The 17,620-nt window shown below is 39.2% G+C and overlaps 1 protein-coding gene across 2 annotated transcripts in view; it reads left to right on the forward strand.

The window, feature by feature from the left end:
* The window catches only part of atp6v1h (ATPase H+ transporting V1 subunit H), a 31,157-nt gene that overhangs the window by 1,995 nt on the left and 11,542 nt on the right, over window positions 1-17,620 (forward strand). The window contains exons 3-11 of one of the 2 annotated variants that reach the window (XM_004079441.5): window positions 900-999; window positions 1,332-1,421; window positions 2,499-2,612; window positions 4,054-4,158; window positions 5,322-5,375; window positions 6,237-6,334; window positions 7,603-7,795; window positions 14,724-14,902; window positions 15,897-16,022. In XM_004079441.5, the coding sequence (XP_004079489.1) occupies window positions 900-999; window positions 1,332-1,421; window positions 2,499-2,612; window positions 4,054-4,158; window positions 5,322-5,375; window positions 6,237-6,334; window positions 7,603-7,795; window positions 14,724-14,902; window positions 15,897-16,022 (1,059 nt within the window). The remainder of the gene's footprint in view (window positions 1-899; window positions 1,000-1,331; window positions 1,422-2,498; window positions 2,613-4,053; window positions 4,159-5,321; window positions 5,376-6,236; window positions 6,335-7,602; window positions 7,796-14,723; window positions 14,903-15,896; window positions 16,023-17,620) is intronic. The other variant, XM_011487061.4, reaches the window with a different exon arrangement.

The following is a 17,620-nucleotide window of genomic DNA, read 5'->3' on the forward strand; positions in this document are numbered from 1 at the left end:
TCTATCTGTTAACATGCCCCTTCCACTAGCTTACAGCCCCTCACAACCCCAACCTAACGTTACAGACGCAACAAAACTGGCGAGCAAAATTGGAGCTATCCATCCGTCCAGTTGAGATCCAGATTCCAGCTCAGACGAGGAAAACAAAGACGATTTTTGATCTATTTGTGTGACAGTGGATGATCAGAATGGAGCAGAGCTTGTTGCCCGCCGACTGTGGCAGCTGCGGCTGGGAGCTGCAATCTTTTTCAAACTCCATTTGTTCTTCTAGTCCTGAATTACAGCGATTAGAAAAAAGTGTATAATTTTTCAAACACAGTTTAATCCTAATTTTCTATGTATAGGTCCTACATCATGAGAAAAATGTTACAAGAACTTGTCAAAAACACCAAAACCCAAATTTTCACTTGAGTGGGTCTTTAAGACGTGAAAGAAAAATTCACGTTTTTGTTCTTTTGTACCAATTATACTTACAGCACTTATAATGTATTACCTCACTTATTTTTAATTTTTTTTTACAGTTTTTACTAAAGAATGAATTTCAAAGTGTTGTTATTGGAAAAGCAACTCTATTTTTGTTCTAAGCTGTAATTTCCTGTTTTGTTTTGACTGAATCATGTATATATAACAAAGTCTTGTTTTCCTATTTCTGGTTTATTCTGTGTTTTGATGTGATATAAGAAGTTGGCTTTAAATAGCCACGTGTATCATATGCTGATTGGGATGTATCTTGAAGTATTTTTCATTATTGCTTTTCTGTTTCTGCTCAGGAAAAAGATTCATTCCTATTGCACACGTTAGAATTAGACAGAAATGCTTTTCAGGGAGAAGTTTTTACAAAATCATCTATCGACAGTCATTGTTCTAACCTGCTTTTGTTCCACTGGATTGTTTTGTAGAAGTCAGATGATCTCTGCAGAGGATTGTGAGTTCATCAAGAAATTTGAGATGGCCAACTCTGAGGAAAAACAAGCCATTTTAGCTAAAGACGGACATCAGGTGAGCAATCCTGTTGTTTGTACTTTTGATAAATGTTCTAAAAACACAATTTATTGAAGATTATATTTGTATACATCAAGGTGTGGAACTCAAGTGTAATATTTGTGTTACACAGCCCTGCCTCAGAGTCATAAACTTGGTATAGTCTCATTAATGTTGAAATGCTTTTAATCTGAAAAACAAACTCCACTTCTTTTAGCTGAGCTTTTTTTATGGCTCCAACTTTGTTTTAGTAAATTTCACTTAGGACCCATGAAGCTGCATTATTTCGGGTCAAGATGGCAGAGAAGGTGTTTTTTTTTACGCACTGTCATGTTTTTGTTACTGAGCAGTGCGCAAAGACGTTCCTGAACCTGATGGCTCACATCTCCAAGGAGCAGACGGTCCAGTACATCCTGACTCTGATCGACGACACTCTGCAGGTACCAAGACGGGAAGAAAACTACATTCTAGCTCTTTTTACAAACTCTTTGGAGTGGTTAGTTTTTACTATAAAAGGATTGAATATTTTAAAATATTTTGAGTATTTATGGATCCATAAATAGTTGAGAATTCTTTGAAGACATTACGTTTAGTGATTTACTTGTTGCTCTTTTGGTTGAGTTAACAAAAGCAAAATGAAGAGATGAATTCGGGCGGCGCTGGCAGCGCAGACTCTTCCTGGAAGGGGCGGTTCCTCACTTTGTGGCGTCACAACATAAGAAGCCGCTGGTTTTCGTGGATTGGGAGGGGCTGGTGCTCAGAGAGCAGGTTTTTAGAGGACAACTCAGAGATGCATGAATGGATCAGAAATACCACTTTGGGGTTGTTTATAGGGAGTAATGATCCTCATAAAACACTTTAAAGCTCACATATATGTATTGTTTTGATATAGGTTCTTTAAGTCATTAAGTTTCATAAAAATCAGCAGCAGATTTGAATCAAACGTGTAAAGTGGTTAACTTTGCAGCTTCCCTTCATCATCTTAATTCACTTTCCACCTTTAAAATAAAACCTGTTCCTATAGTTGTAAAGTCATAAAGTTTTCAATTTAAAGACAGACTCCCATCGTCTTTTGATGTTTTTTCAAGCGTTCGCAGTGGTCTTTTAAATATGATTATGCCGTTTTAACAAAAAAAAAAATACGGTGCTGTTTTTTTAGGACATAGTTTCTGCAGAGCGGTAGGAGTTTCCTCCGAGTTGTTGGCCGTGCCGTTGGATTCTGTAACACCTTCCCCTCCCTTTTGCTCCCACCCTCTCTAAAGAAATACTCTAAAATACAATTTTAATCTCATGTCCTCCATCGTCAGGATCTTTTTAAAGTATTATTTATGATTTTGGAGAAAACAGAAGGTTTTGCCATCACAGATGAAAACTTTTACTTTGTTGATGAATTAGGGAAATTAGCCTGATGAAGATTTGTTTTTATACTTTTATATTTGAAAAAAAGTCTTTTTAGAATATTAAATTTAATAATAATCCATCGTGGCCCTAAGACTTTTTCTTCTCCGGTCCTTCAGGAGAACCATCAGAGGGTGAACATCTTCTTTGACTACGCCAAGAAGACCAAAAACACCGCGTGGTCCTACTTCCTTCCCATGCTGAATCGTCAGGATCTCTTCACTGTACACATGGTGAGTTACTCACTGGACTGGTTGGTGCCTTTCAGCCACCATGAAGGTCAAAGACACATTTATCGGCCATAACATTAGAAGTCTGAACGTGTGACAGGAATATGGCTGATATTGAAGGAGTTATAACAGGTTTTCTAGGATGTGACGAGCAGCCATGTGTCAGAATTGGAGTCAAATCCTCTAGTGTTCCGTCTTTTAACCAAACCACTGTCTGAATGCTGCGGCACACTTTGTTGTTGGAAGTTTCCAGTTTGGCCTCAAACTCTAATTTATGAGGGTCGTTCCAGGACAAAGGGAAGGTGAGGAAAAATGGATCATTTAACAACCAAAGATTGACTCAACACATTAAAATAAGTTAAATTTGTTCTGTAAATAAATATTCAGCACATATCGCTGTATTTTTTTCACTTTTTTTTTGCAGATCTGCTTATTTTATTTTGCCCCCTTTTGAACTAGATTCCAGATTTTTGCCCCCAAAATAAGTAAAAGTTTAGTGCATAAATAGAAAATATTGACCCGTTTTGTGCATGTAGGCATCTAACCATTTCTCAAAGACGACTTTAAGTTTGTCTGGAGTCTTTTTTTGTTTATTTTTATGGAGTTTGACAAATCAGATCAATTTCTTGATTTGATTGGTTCTAACTTTTAAATCTCCTCACAATCCTTCATGGCTTTAGCACCAGATTATTTCTTAACCTTCTCATCAGAAGACGTTCTGAACCTCTGTGGAGAATCACCTCAACCGTTTTTTTGTTTTTTTTGTTTTAGCAAAGCAGAAACAAATATTTTCACACTGAAACCAGAATCAGAGCAAGATGGTTGCAGGATATTTGTCAAAGGAGCAAAGTTTTTCACATCAAATACACTTAAAATCTCCTTCTAAATGAGTTTAATCTAATAATAATTCAATCAAATCTATATACTGTGTATTCAGTATTATGTATGTAAGGATTCCTCCGTCCGTCTTTGACTGCAGTGCAGGCTTTAGTGAAGTATTCATTGAGAAATGCAGCCAGCCGGCTTCCAGCAGGCGGGCATAATGTCACCTCCAGTCTGAAACACTCCACTTCTAGCCCTTCGAGTGTCCCGCTGAGCGCAGAGTTTAAAATATGTCCTGTGTCTGGCCGTGCTCGTTTCCTAAAGCCAGGTAATTAAAAATACTTTAATGAAGTTTCAGGGGCAAAATCCATCTTTCAGTTTCTCTTTTTGAAGTTTTCCCTCAACTAATTAAACACATTCCCTCTGTTGCTCGAATATTGAGTAATTCTTCGACTATATTTGACAAACTTTGGATTACAGGTGTCTTTTATCGACACTAATAAAGCCAAAAGTGTTGCACGCATCGCGCCATGACCTGGGATTTGCTCCGATCTTGATTTAAATGTCTAAGGTTGCATGAAACAGGCAGAGTGAAGATAAAAGCTCCTCCTCTATGCTTCAGGCTGCGAGGGTCATCGCCAAGTTGGCGGCCTGGGGCCGTGATTTGATGGAGGGAAGTGATCTGAATTACTACTTCAACTGGATCAAGAGTCAGCTGAGCTCACAGGTACATGCCTCAGATCTTCATTCAGACATTGGCTGAGGAAACACTCAGGACCTTCTAAGATCTAAGTTCTGTTTGATCCTTTCTAGAGGCTTTGATCTTAAAATGACATATGAGAAACCAACACATCCACTTTATTCATTGGAGCTTTATGTTGGATGAATTTGTTTTTTTACCACTTCATCAAGTATATTGTGAATTTTAAGGGTGGGTTATTACTTCCACACTACTGATATGGTTTTGATTCACACGTTTAAAATTTGCATTATTTCATAGTTTGGTTTTAAAATTTCAAAGGAGATTATTGATGCTTACATTTGTTTTTGTTTTTTTAAATTCTTGCATTAAAAGTGGTTCAAAAGCATTTATTTTCCTTAGAAAAATTAAGTAAAATGCAAATAATTATTTTAAAGAAAAATATATTAATGATTACATTTCATTAGTTATCCTCTCCCCAGAAATTTCCTTTAGTTTTAATGATTTTTTTTAACCAGTTTTTGGGGGAATTTGACAAATTCTCATCATTTTATAGATCAAACATTTTCTAAAAAGCAAAGATTTTGGCTTGAAATATGTATAAATCTGCCTCCATAAAGATTCTCTGACAGCAACACTAAACTCTTGACGTTTTTGTCTTAAAAGGGTCTAAATGTATTCATAATTTTACAGCTTTAAGCTTTGAAATTATTCTCTTTTGACATTTTTAATGGATCGTAGTCTGTTGTTTGGGTTCCAGGAACTGCTGTCTGAAAGTCAGACCTTGAGATGGTCGAGCAGCAGCTGCTCTGTAGGAGTGGCTTAGTTTCAGCAGATGAATGCTTTAAAGAGTGGGATGACAAAATAGCTAATATTGATTCTTTTTTTTAAATTCCTTTGAGGCCCACTGTTGCATATTGATGCTGCCTGCTGAATTAAACAGAAACGACTCTTTATAGAGTCCGATTTGTGTCTGCTTTTTCAAGCGTTCTTCACATTTAAAGTGTTTTTTCTAAAACTACTTCTCAAAAATTGTTATCATCTCTCCTCCACAGACAGGCAAGGATTCATAAATGCATGTTGGTCAGATTTACAGCAAACACAGGATGGTGCTTTACCACTGCAGCCCAACTCAGAGGATTGTAAAGAACTTTGTATTTTTTTGTTTCTTTATCCTTATCTCTTGTTAGAATCTACATGGTTCAGGTCACGAAACAGGAGCAGGAACTATTTCCCCCAGTGATGTGAGTATGAGGGAAGCACACCTTCAGTTTTTCATCTCAGTCTGGCGCCTTCAGCGTTCCCCAAAGCGGAAAACCAGAAAACCACTGGGTTTGTGCGAGCAGCAGGCGCTGGAACCTCCCGTCTTTTCTGTCCTTTTCTTTTCCTGTCCCATCCTAGATCATTTTTAGCTGGCTGGCAGTATGATTGAGCCAATATAGAGAGCAGTCCTCATCTAGGCAGCATGGTGCTGGCCCCCTCTGGTTGGTCCTAAACCAACAAGTGAAGATTGCATGCCAGAAGCAGAGTCTTCGTAAAGCTGAACGCATGACGAGCGGCCTTCCTCGGCCCTTTAATGGAAGCCGAGCAAATTGAAACCACATTTGCACTGCAGCAAGCATTCCTCCATCTTATACACCCTGCTTTGCCGAGCGAAAGCACAATTATTCTGAGAGCCGCTCAGGAAGTCGTCCTTGAAAGCTATACAATAACATAATTTCCCTCTTCCCTGCATTCTCACCAGGTAATTACCGCTCCTGTCTCCACTGCCGCTGGACCTTTTGCTTTCTATTCAGCCTTCTTTTCAATTAACCAAATAACATGATCTTTTTCCTCCTGTCAGCTTCCTCCACTCTAATTCCACATGCCATTGTTCCGCTCAGGTGTGATGGACACTTTCCCCTGCTGTCGTGTTGTCTCTGGCATGTGTTTCTGATAGACTGCATGTGCACTGCCTCAGGTTTGATTCACCAAGGTGATGCAGCGTTTGGACCGATCCCTCTCCATCTGCTCAGTAACCAAACCATACTGACGTTTTCTGCTTGCTGTCCTGTTCTTCATCGCAGAGGTCCTTTCCCGTGTGAACTTGCATCTGTCTTTTGCAGAGCTCTCAGTATGTGCAGTGTGTGGCTGGATGCCTGCAGCTGATGCTGAGGGTGAATGAATACAGGTTTGCCTGGGTGGAAGCTGACGGAGTCAACTGGTAAGGAGTGGCGCTTAGAAGGAACATTAGAGAAACTTTAAAAACGCGTATTTTTAAGTTTAAAGAATGTCGTCTCCTCCAAACACATCTTTCTAAATGTTTCTTTTTTCTGCCGCTTAAAGACCCACTCCGATGAAAACTCTGTTTTTGCTGTTCTTGTGGCTTTTTTCTAATGATGGAGGACATATATGAAGAATTCTGATTTTAAAATTGTATTTCTGAGCATTTCTTTGTTCAAATCGTTGAGAATCGGGAGCAAATGAAAAAAGTGCCTTTTGAAAAAGATGGTATTTGCAACCTAGAATGTAAACTGTCATTTCTAGACTGTTTTACCATAAATTCCTGCCCTGATCAGGATGGATCACATCTCATAAATAAATCATCTGTGAGGATGTTTTCCAGTTTTCTTCATCTACTCATCATTGAGAGATTATGCTGTTCCTATAAGCAACATCTAAGAAAAAACCCGTTGTTTTCTAGGACATAGTTTCTGCAGAGTGGCAGGGGTTCATTAGAAATTCAGCTCCGAGTTGTGGGCGGGGCCATTGGGGCGGAGTAAGCCCACCCCCCCCTTATCTCATTGCTGAGAGCTCAGAGCATTGAGCTTGTGGCCCCGCCCAGTGTATTTCTGTCACAAATAAGCTCTTTTCCCTGCAGCATTTTGTTTTGTCTGCTCCTGATTCACAAAGATTTGAATAAAGAAATACAGTTTTAAGCTTAATTATCTTCATACATGTCCTCCATCATCAGAAAAATGCCACCAGAACTCCAAAAACAGATTTCGCATCAGTGGGTCTTTAAAGAGAATCTATGTTGGCGACAGCGTTTTATTTAATCAACTTCCTCCTTTAATAAAGCCGTATTTTTCATATAAATGTAGATATTTCCTTATTTTGTACCCAAATTTATTGCTTTGGTTAAATGTGTATTTATTTTATAACAAGGTTAAATATTAATGCAATACTTAATTAGAATACTATTAATAATAATTGGTGTACTCTTAGTAACGTTTGCTCGCCTGAACCCTTTCTTCGGACCAAACTTGAAAGCTTTATTGCTTCCTTTGGGAGGAAATTACAGCTGAAGATTCACGCTTTTGTCTTGAACAGCGGCATTTACAAACACACGAGTCAGACTTGGGTGTTGGCACACAAATGTCCTCCACAGTTTTTGCGTCCTAAGAGGAATCAGCCGGAATGAACAGGTGACAGGTTGATGCAGAACTGTAAAATCTGTGTTATTCCTTTGGATATCTTCCCCTCCTGAAGCATCACGGCAGTCCTGAGCAACAAGTGTGGCTTCCAGCTCCAGTACCAGATGGTCTTCTGCGTCTGGCTGCTGGCCTTCAGTCCTCAGCTCTGTGAGCAGCTGAGACGCTACAATGTGGTTCCGGCCCTGTCCGACATCCTGCAGGAGTCCGTCAAGGAGAAGGTCACTCGCATCATCCTCGCCGCCTTCAGGGTCAGTGGGAAACGGCTCACGTTTTGTTTTCAGCGCCTTTAGTGACACGTTTTACACAGAGAGATCTGAGACTTTTATCCCACATGTGTTGCCATGGTTTCCGTGTGCTCGCTACCACGCTCCCTGCATCCGTTCCCGCCACACCAGTGGATGATGAATGCCTCCCATCAATCCCATGTGTGCAAGAGTATTATCGATCAATCAAAGTCTATTTCGAGAGTGCTTTTTTATACGGATCATCTGCAGCAACACCAGCGTTAAAAGGAACCCATTTAGAAGAATCAACTTCATAAACGCTTGGAAATGTTAAGTTAATCCCGTCAAAACATATTCCGGGAAAGGGCCGGAACTCCTTCACAGACTGTTTAAGCACAGAGAGTTTCACTCTGTCAGACTACATTACCCAGAGTGCTCCAGTATTCCATCCAAAATAAGGTCAGGGTCATTTAATTAGCTTTGAATACATTTTAGTTTGTTAGATTTCCAAAATTCTTACTGAGATGCACCAACAACAATCAAATACACTGTGTATATTTGTTGTTTTTTAAATCATTGTTGACATTACCTACTACCACATTTGCTGCAGTGAGATGATCCTATGTTTTATGGGACGCCTTTTATTTTGAAAGGAAGTCATGAACCTCCGTCATGAGTTATAACTATTTGGTTGAATGCTATATAACATTCACGTCTTTGTTTTCCTGTTTCTCTTTCTTTATTCTAGTATTTTCTGCCATTTTTGGCGCTTAAGTCCTTCTCCAATTGTTGAGCTATTTCAGCCATTCAACTATTCAAATGTTCAGCGTTTTCCAGCTGTGACTTTTGGTCCTTGAAGTCCTTGAACTTTTCAAGATATTCCAAAGAGAAACCCTTGGTGCTGAAGCTCGCTGGTTTGATACCCAGCGTTAGCATTTTTCACAAAAATATCTTTTTTGTTTTTGGTCAACTTTGTTCATTTCTTTCTTTAGTTAGTTTTTGCCAATTATTAATCGGTTTGCAGGTGGATACATCCACGTCCACGTTTATTTCTAGGAGCATGCTTACAGGGACGCGTCAACCCCTCCACGGCTGCATGGGACTAAGGCTTTAGGTGTTGACGGCTGTAGACCCCTGGTGTTGGGTATTCCTGCTGGTTTTGCTCAGAACATGTGAGCCAAGTTTGTTTCTGAGTCTGTGTTTATGTCTCGTAATGAAATACTGACAAAGTTGAATGAATCGCCAAAGATCCACTATGAAGCGTTAAACTGTTCTTTTTAAGGACACAGACTGAAGGATTGAGACATCTGCTGCACTCGCTAAATATCTGCAAAAATGAGATTATGAGGTTATTTGCCAGCTTTAAAGGCTCTCTAACCTTTCAGAGTAAAATATATCCATGTAACCCTTGTGCTATCCTAGGCACTTTAACGTTGGGAGTTGGGTCATCTAGACCCACTAGACAGTGTTCTGAACCTTTTTTCTTCAATGATTTGTGATCTTCACTGGTGTCCATGGATTACATGAAATCTTTCCACCTTTGTCATGGTAGGGAGAACACCATGTGTATATATCATCATTGGCACACTAAACAATAATTTTTAAAAATGAAATATGAGTTATTTTTGCAGCTCATTTTCGTACCCTCCATCTCTGAGGCTCCGCCTTCCTCTCCTTATGGACGCCACCCAATTTTGTGAGCCGGCCTGGGCAACGTGTCTGCGTTTTATCCACGAAAACAAACATCATTCAAAGTTTTGCAAAGATGGATGTGAACATTGTGCATAGAATAGGAAAGCATTTAGTCGATCGGCGCTAGCTCCATGGAGAAAGTGGGTGTGTCTGTTAGCCTGGGGGCAGAACTGGCAGCGGACTCTTCCTGGAAGGGGCGGTTCCTTACTTTGTGATGTCACAATGTGACGCTTTCGTGGGTTGGGACTTGGGAGGGACTGATGCTCAGAGCAGAATTTAAGAGGGAAAACTCAAAAAATGCGTGATTAAAAAATCACTTTGGGGTTGTTTATAGTGAGGAATTAACACGATAATACATTTAAAAGCTCAAACAGTTGATTTGGCATGATAATAGGTGGTTTAATTCCTTTCCTCTTGCACCCTTTATTTGGATCAGAGAGTACTAAGCTTCTAAGTAGCTCAGTAAAGCTTCATCTTAAACCTTTGCGTTTCTGCTTTGAGGAAACGTTTGGGGTTCGGGGTGAAGCTGCGTCCGTCCCAAACCACCAGACAGCCTCGGCGGCCTGGCTCTCGGCTCAGCGCTGAGATGAATGCCCCTGATTACATGTTTGAAACATGAGGCGGCTGATTTCCAGACGCAGTAGTTCAGGCTTTGGTTGAGCGGGTGTCTGTCATTGACTCTGTGACCTGCACCAGGAGACTTGTGCGTGCAGCGGACTGTCCTTGACTGTCTTTTGGGCTGCAGGGCTGGTGGTCTCCAGATTTTATGCATGAAAAGTGTTTGCTGCTCCCTCATTAAAGAGGATTCATATCGAGCAGCGAACGGAGACTCTGAGCGACTTTTTTACCTGTTCTGAATCTTTGACGAGGAAGAGGAGTTACACCGAAGCATTTGTTTAGTTTGACAGATCAAGAAACCTCTGGGTTTTCCACAATTTCTTCTTTAAAACTGTTTTACTCGATCATGTTGTTGCCTATCCCAAATGTCCTAATTATGCAAACGATGCTCCTCACCACATGGGAATAGCTAAGTGACTTAAATTATCCACACCATCTGGACGCCCTTCATCATATTGTAGCTCTCATTCATATTCTTTGCTTTTTTTTTTTTAATGTCATTTGCTGAAGTCTTCAAAAGTGGGCGTCATTTCCTTTATTATTTTTAGCGATAAATTATCATTTTTGGATGAGGTGATTTAAAAACATGTTTAATATGTGTCCGTGGCGTCTTTAGAGTTGAGTCAAAGTGTGAGTTTCTCCCTCATCCCTGCAGCCGAAACCACTTTTCTCAGCGTGCGCATTTTTACTCCATTATGGTGTCAGACTTTTCCATATCTGCTGTTCACAAATGGCTTCTATAGCACGTCTCCTGGCTCGCTCTGACGCTCTCGACAGCTGACCTGAATCTGAAAAAATACATTTCACACCTCAGTACTTACAAAAAAAACCCTAAAGAACACTCAGATCTTAAATAAATGCATTTCTACACCTATAAACCTTGAAAATGTGACCCTATTTTAAATCACGGTAACATCATGGAGAGTTTTACTTATTTAAGCCAAGCCCAGAATCTAGAAGAGACTTCTTAGACATTAATACGGCAACTTTGTGGTAAACGTAGAAAGAAAAAAACAACAGTTATTGTACATTTCTAATGTTTTGTAAAATGAGCGTTAAACATTTTCAGCCCCACGATTATGGAGAGAAATTAGACTCAGTCGGATTTGTGCGTGCGTGATTCTTGATTTGTTCAATTCAATTCAATTCAATTTTATTTGTATAGCCCAAAATCACAACACCAGTCGTCTCGATGGGCTTTGAAGTAAAACATGAAATCAAAAGGATCACGAATACAAAGAGTTCAATAGAAAAATACTAAAATGAACTAACAAACTAAGCTATACTGGCATCCCTGCCCTTAGACCCCCCTTCGCATCTAAGGGCATTTGTGCGTAAATTAGGATTTGTGTATGCATATTCTTGCTTTGTGCGTGCGTAAATTAGGATTTGTGCATAAATTTGGATTTGTGCGTGATTTGTTACTCACATAATACGTTTTGTGTATAAGTTAAAAAAATATAAAATGAAAAAAATACAAAATGCAATTTACGTATGCACAAATTAAGATTACAACAGCTTGAAACTACTTACACACACACATCTTAAAAAAACACGCACGAATCCCTTGTTACGCACACACAAAGCCAAAGTTACGCACGGATCTACCGTGAGACTGTTTTCACGTCTCACAAATTCGTCCGTAAGTGCTGCGTTTAAATACCAGTGGAATGCTCGGTCATTAGAATTTTCCAGCCTTCCCTTCTAAACGTATCCAGACAATGACTCAATCAATACATGAAGACAGTAGACGTTAGTGTTGAACATAGAGGCTACTTACTTCGGGGCGTTGACCACCGAGATGGGCCGCCATTCTTCCCGTGACTCTCTCAGTCTGACTGCCTTTGTTTTTTCCGGAAGAAAAAAAAACAGTGCCCCCTACTGGTCGTTCCTATTACGCATTTTGTATCAATTCGGTGTCTCTGAGAATCAGTGGCGGTTTTTGATATGGGCGATGTGGGCGGTCGCCCAGGGCGGCACTTCATAGGGGGCGGCATTTGCCGTGCCCGATGCTGTGCAACTATATTCAAAGAGGCTACTTTATTCTAGGAGGAAGCTTTGCGCTTTTAATTTGAAATTGCTTCAGCTGCCGACACTTCACACTTTTAAATTGAAACATCAGACTCTTAAGAATGTCTTCATCCTGTTTCCTCTTCACACTTATGGTGCAAAAAAAAAAAAAAAAAAAAAAAAAAAAATGAAATAACTCAGAGTGAAACAACATAAAACAGGCACATGAAAAGGAATTAGGCAGAACAAACACCCGTGCTCAACCCAATTTCAACAAAAGCAGGCAATGGGGATTATTTCCCATAATTCTTTGCTCTGACACAGCAGAACCGACGCACGCGTGACCACCGCCCTCTGCTGCAAGATGCTTGCGGCCACACCTCTTTGCGGTAGTCTTTGGAGCATAAGTCCAAAAACTCGAGAGGGGGGCGCAACTCGCCGGTGGCTGGCTGAATCACGCTAAGAGGTGATTGGGAGAATTTTCTATCTGACAATCAACTCTGGGCCGCAGCTGTGCCTTCCGTCATAGAGACCCTCCCCCTCCCCTCAGAGGGAAGGGGAGGGGGAGGGATTGTTACGGGGGGAGAAGGGAGGAAGCACCCAGGCGCAGAGAGCGAGAGGAGGCGGGGGCTTTAATAAACAAAACTAAGGACGCAAAACCAAAACCACTGCAGACGGGAGGCTAGAAACACTAAACACTCGAAACGGGGAGAGCAGACTAACATACTATGGACCAGCCCAGGAGAAAGGGAATGACAAGACTTAAATACATACAGACAACCGAGACACAGGTGAACACAATCAGGAAGGATGGGGAACCAAAGTAAAACTCACAACAAAAACGAAACAGGAAACCCTACAAAATAAAACAGGAAGTTAAACTCAAATCATGCCAGAACAAAAAGGAAACAAACCACAGGGGCAAAGAAACAGAAACCGTAACAGGGGTGCTGGGTGCAGACCATTTTTTATGGATTGAGTTTCTTTGGAGGATTTCTACTGTTGGTGTTGCACAAATTTAGGGAAATGCCAAATATTTTTGGAGTAATCCCACTGATGAATTCTATGATTTAGTCTTTTATGTTCTATAAGACATAAACATATTAAAAACAATACGTTTTTTTTTTAGATCTAATCCCTCTGATATGTTTCACAAAGACTCACTCAGGACGTCACACATTAAGAAATTATTGCTAAAAATGAAGCAGGAGTCCAGCTTAAAAAAATGCTCTAAAAAATGATAAAAGAGCAAAAAAAAACGGAAATATTTGAATTGTAATTTCTTATTAATATTTCCAGGCTTTCTTTGTTTTATTCTGCAGCATGTTCATATTTGTATAATTTTGACAGAATATATTTCTATGGAGAGCTAAGTATTACAAGTTATTTAGGGTTTAAGTTAACTTGTGTTCCTGTTTTTATTCATATTTATGTTCAAAAAGTTCAGTTTAAAAGGTTTAAAAGTTTAGCTTTAGTGTGTTCAGTAAATGTTTATCTTCTTCGGCCAAAAACCCTAAGCGTGTTTGACTGAGTTTGACCCCCCTGTAATACGAGTCTAGAAAATGCATGCATTTTTTTATGTAAAATTGCTAAAAAGAAGATAGGGAACACAACAGGATGTTGTCAAATTTTGTATGTGTGCGGTGCGGGGGGGGGGGGGGCGCCTGTGGGGTTACTCGCCCAGGGAGTAAGTTAGTGTAGAACCGCCACTGCTGAGAATAATATACTTTTAATATATATATTAAAAGTGAACGTCATATTCTCAGATAATAATTTTTACTTTCCTTTAAAGTTTTTTAAAGCCCTGCTACACCCACTGAAGGAAATACGTTTAGAAGGGAAGGCTGGAAAATTCTAATGACCGAGCATTCCACTGGTATTTAAACGCAGCACTTACGGACGAATTTGTGAGACGTGAAAACAGTCTCACGGTAGATCCGTGCGTAACTTTGGCTTCGTGTGTGCGTAACAAGGGATTTGTGCGTGTTTTTTTAAGATGTGTGTGTGTAAGTAGTTTCAAGCTGTTGTAATCTTAATTTGTGCATACGTAAATTGCATTTTGTATTTTTTTCATTTTATATTTTTTTAACTTATACACAAAATGTATTATGTGAGTAACAAATCACACACAAATCCTAATTTACGCACAAATCAAGAATTACGCACGCACAAATCCGACTGAGTCTAATTTCTCTCCATACACGATTAACCTAACGGTCTCTTTAAACAGTCGCTACAATTAAACCTTATTTTTGCTTGTGTTTACGGAATTTTTTAAAATTTATTTATTGCCTTCAGGATTCAGTTTCCTATATTTAAAATAAGAAAGACGCACATTTTCCGTTTTGTATTTATTTAGTCCCCTTTAACTCTTCTGTTTAAGTTTGTTTCTAATGTTTGTCTCTATTTGAATTTCAAATAACTCAACTGAATGAAGCATTTTTTTAATATGTTGATTCAATAAGTCAAAGGGGAAAAACATATATGTTTTTCTTTGTCTTCTTTTTTTTCTCTGTTGTTTTCCGATTTTCAAATTTCTAAATGAGTCCATTAGACCCAGAGCATAACAGGAGGGTAGATGGAGTATTTTGCATTGAATGGATTGTGATGGCAGTCTTCACTCCGTTTCCAGAATCTTCTAGAGAAGTCTGCAGAGAGGGAGACTCGGCAGGAATATGCTCTGGCTATGATTCAGTGCAAAGTCCTGAAGCAGCTGGAGAACCTGGAGCAGCAGAAGTACGACGACGAGGACATCACGGAGGACATCAAGTTCCTGCTGGAGAGTCTGGGAGAGAGCGTGCAGGATCTGAGGTACTGCTGTTAGGGACAGCTCATCATCCACCTGTGCAGGTGTACCGTATTGGTGTGTTAATGATCAGCAAATACGTCCTGAACCTTAGTCTCGTCTCCTCTGACATCTGATTCATCTTAACATGTCTTCCTCCTCTGAACATCGCCAAACCATCTCAATCTGTCTTTTTTTTTTTCTTTACCTTTTTCTCAATGTTTAAGTTGAACTTAAACATTAAACATCTCTACTTCCTGGCTTCCTCACACTGCCATCACTAATGAAACCCAAGGATCTCCAGAGTCCGGACCAAACCATCCTCTGCTGGAGCTCTGGCCACGCCTCTTAATGTTTAACCTAAAATGCTCCTTTCTGTCGTCATGATAATAGCTAAGGAATAATTTATGGATTCTTTTTGAGAAAAAAAAAAAGGAAGTTGTTTTACTTATTAAATATCAAATGTCTGCAATCATATAGTGACTGTTTTTGATTGGCAGGTGGGTGGACCAATAGGTCAACTCAACATTTACTTTGTCCAACCCCCTTTTTCAGCACCTTGTTGAGCACATTCTGCCGGCTTCATTTTCACTGTTTAGAGTCCTGTGGGTGAAATCTAGTACATTCGATTCTATGACGGATATACAGTAGTCTATGATGCTATGGAAACATGAATGGGGGGATAACACCCTCTTTTGTTTTGAACATCATGAAGAGCACAGTGCTGTCATGCTAAGGAAGCAAACTCTGTCCCCATGAGGGGAGATTATTTTTATGAATCTCTAACCCTTGTGCGATCTTGTGGGGTCCAGATGACCCAACTCTGACCCAACCATTCCCAATGTTAACGTGCCTTGGAGGCACGTAAACATTGGGAATGGGGTCATCTGGACCCCACAAGATGGCACAAGGGATAAATAGACTGAAAACGTGAATGTTTTTAACGGGTGTATTTTTGATGGACCGTCTCTCATCTCTGCCCTTCGCTGGTGGTTTTTGTTTCCCTGTTTTCCCTCACAGCTCCTTTGACGAGTACAGCTCTGAGCTGAAGTCGGGCCGGCTGGAATGGAGTCCCGTCCACAAGTCGGAGAAGTTCTGGAGAGAAAATGCTGTGCGGCTGAATGAGAAAAATTACGAACTCCTCAAGTAAGACAGAATATTCTGCATTGCTTCTATTATTTCCCTTTTTCTTTACAACATTTTCACAGTATTTTCAAATGTCTTGAAATCATGTGTACATAAATATAGATAAGAGAATCTACACAGATTATTTACTGTTAGATAATAAAATGTATGTTTTGAAACCAAAATCAAATGTAAAAAAAAAACTGATATTAAATTATGAGTTCTTGAAAAATTAATATTGAAAAAATATTCAATAATTATTCTAAAAATTAACAACTTTTTTCCTATGCTGACAGTCCTTCAATAGTCATAATTTACTCCTTTAGGTGTGACTTTTAATCCAAAACAAGCATTGACCATTTCAGTGCTGGTTCATCATTAGAACAAATGATCAAGCTCCGCCCCCTCATACGGCGTCAGTCGTGGTAAACCCATTAATGCCAGTGGAAGCTCAACATGACAATAATGGCAGGAAGTGGCAGCTCCGCAAAAATAAAAGACTTCCAGTCAGCAGAACAATGAAAAGGAGAAAGGGCCAAATGAAAACGACGAGGAGATCTTTTGGCAATAAAAGCCGAAATTCACATTTCTCCTGTAAAAGAAGGAACTCGGCACGAAAACAAATATTCAAGCTGTTTTTTTGGTTTACAAATAGAAAAAAGATCTTGAGCCTTTCTCACTTTTCTTTTACAGAGGCAATTTATTACAGACACTTTGAAAATGAAACAAAATGATTAATAAAAAAGGATTTTGTTAAAACAAAACTGAATTTTATTCTTATTTTTCCAGCTGTTAACCTAAAAAGTGTCTAAAGCAGTCATGGGCTGTAAAGGTAATGGTCTCAGTAAAAAAATAGCAAAAAAACTAAAATCCTTTAGTTGATCTTAAAGCACAAATCAGCCCAGAATATTATTATCATTTATTGGGCAGAATGTAATCGCTTCATGTATAAATGTAACAAACTTCAAGTAAACGAGGACGATTTGAGGCATAAATTCTGTCTTTTGACCAGAATCCTTCCTAAAGTCTCCTGGGTTTTGTTCTCCAATCAAAGGAAAGGAAATGTCAGCTGTGAATGAAACCCCTTCCTCCTGCGTTTCATTCTAAAACCTTTCATTTTCAGTATACTGTGATTTAATTGACATTAGTTCCCTGAAACTGCTGAAAAATCTGTCCATATAAAGTTTAAAAAACACTTTCAATATAAATCTGAGCTTTTCTTTCTGACATTAACCCTTTCATACTTAGTTTCCTGGAGACACTCGTTCTTTTATTCTCTTAAAAAGCAGATTAAATCAAGAGAATATTAAACACTGCACTTTCTGTCAGTGATTTGAGGGGAAAGTACGTTTATGTCTAATGGAAAACACAGAACAGGAGCTTTTTTTTATTTTATTTTTTTGTCTTTTACTTGATTTCAAAAATAACTAAAATCCAAAATATCATTTTTTCTCTTCTGTCGTTCTGTTGATTGAGGGATTTACCTATGAGAAAGCAATGCCAGGTTTCTGTTGATACATTTATGGATTTCTAAAATATTTTAGTGTGATGCTGTTCTAGGATCATTTATGGATTTTCAAAATAAAGGATGGCCAACATGATTTATTTTGAAAAGAAAT

This window comes from Oryzias latipes, chromosome 17 (assembly GCF_053564925.1).
Source record: "Oryzias latipes strain Hd-rR chromosome 17, Olatipes_Hd-rR_3.1".
Taxonomy (NCBI): domain Eukaryota; kingdom Metazoa; phylum Chordata; class Actinopteri; order Beloniformes; family Adrianichthyidae; genus Oryzias; species Oryzias latipes.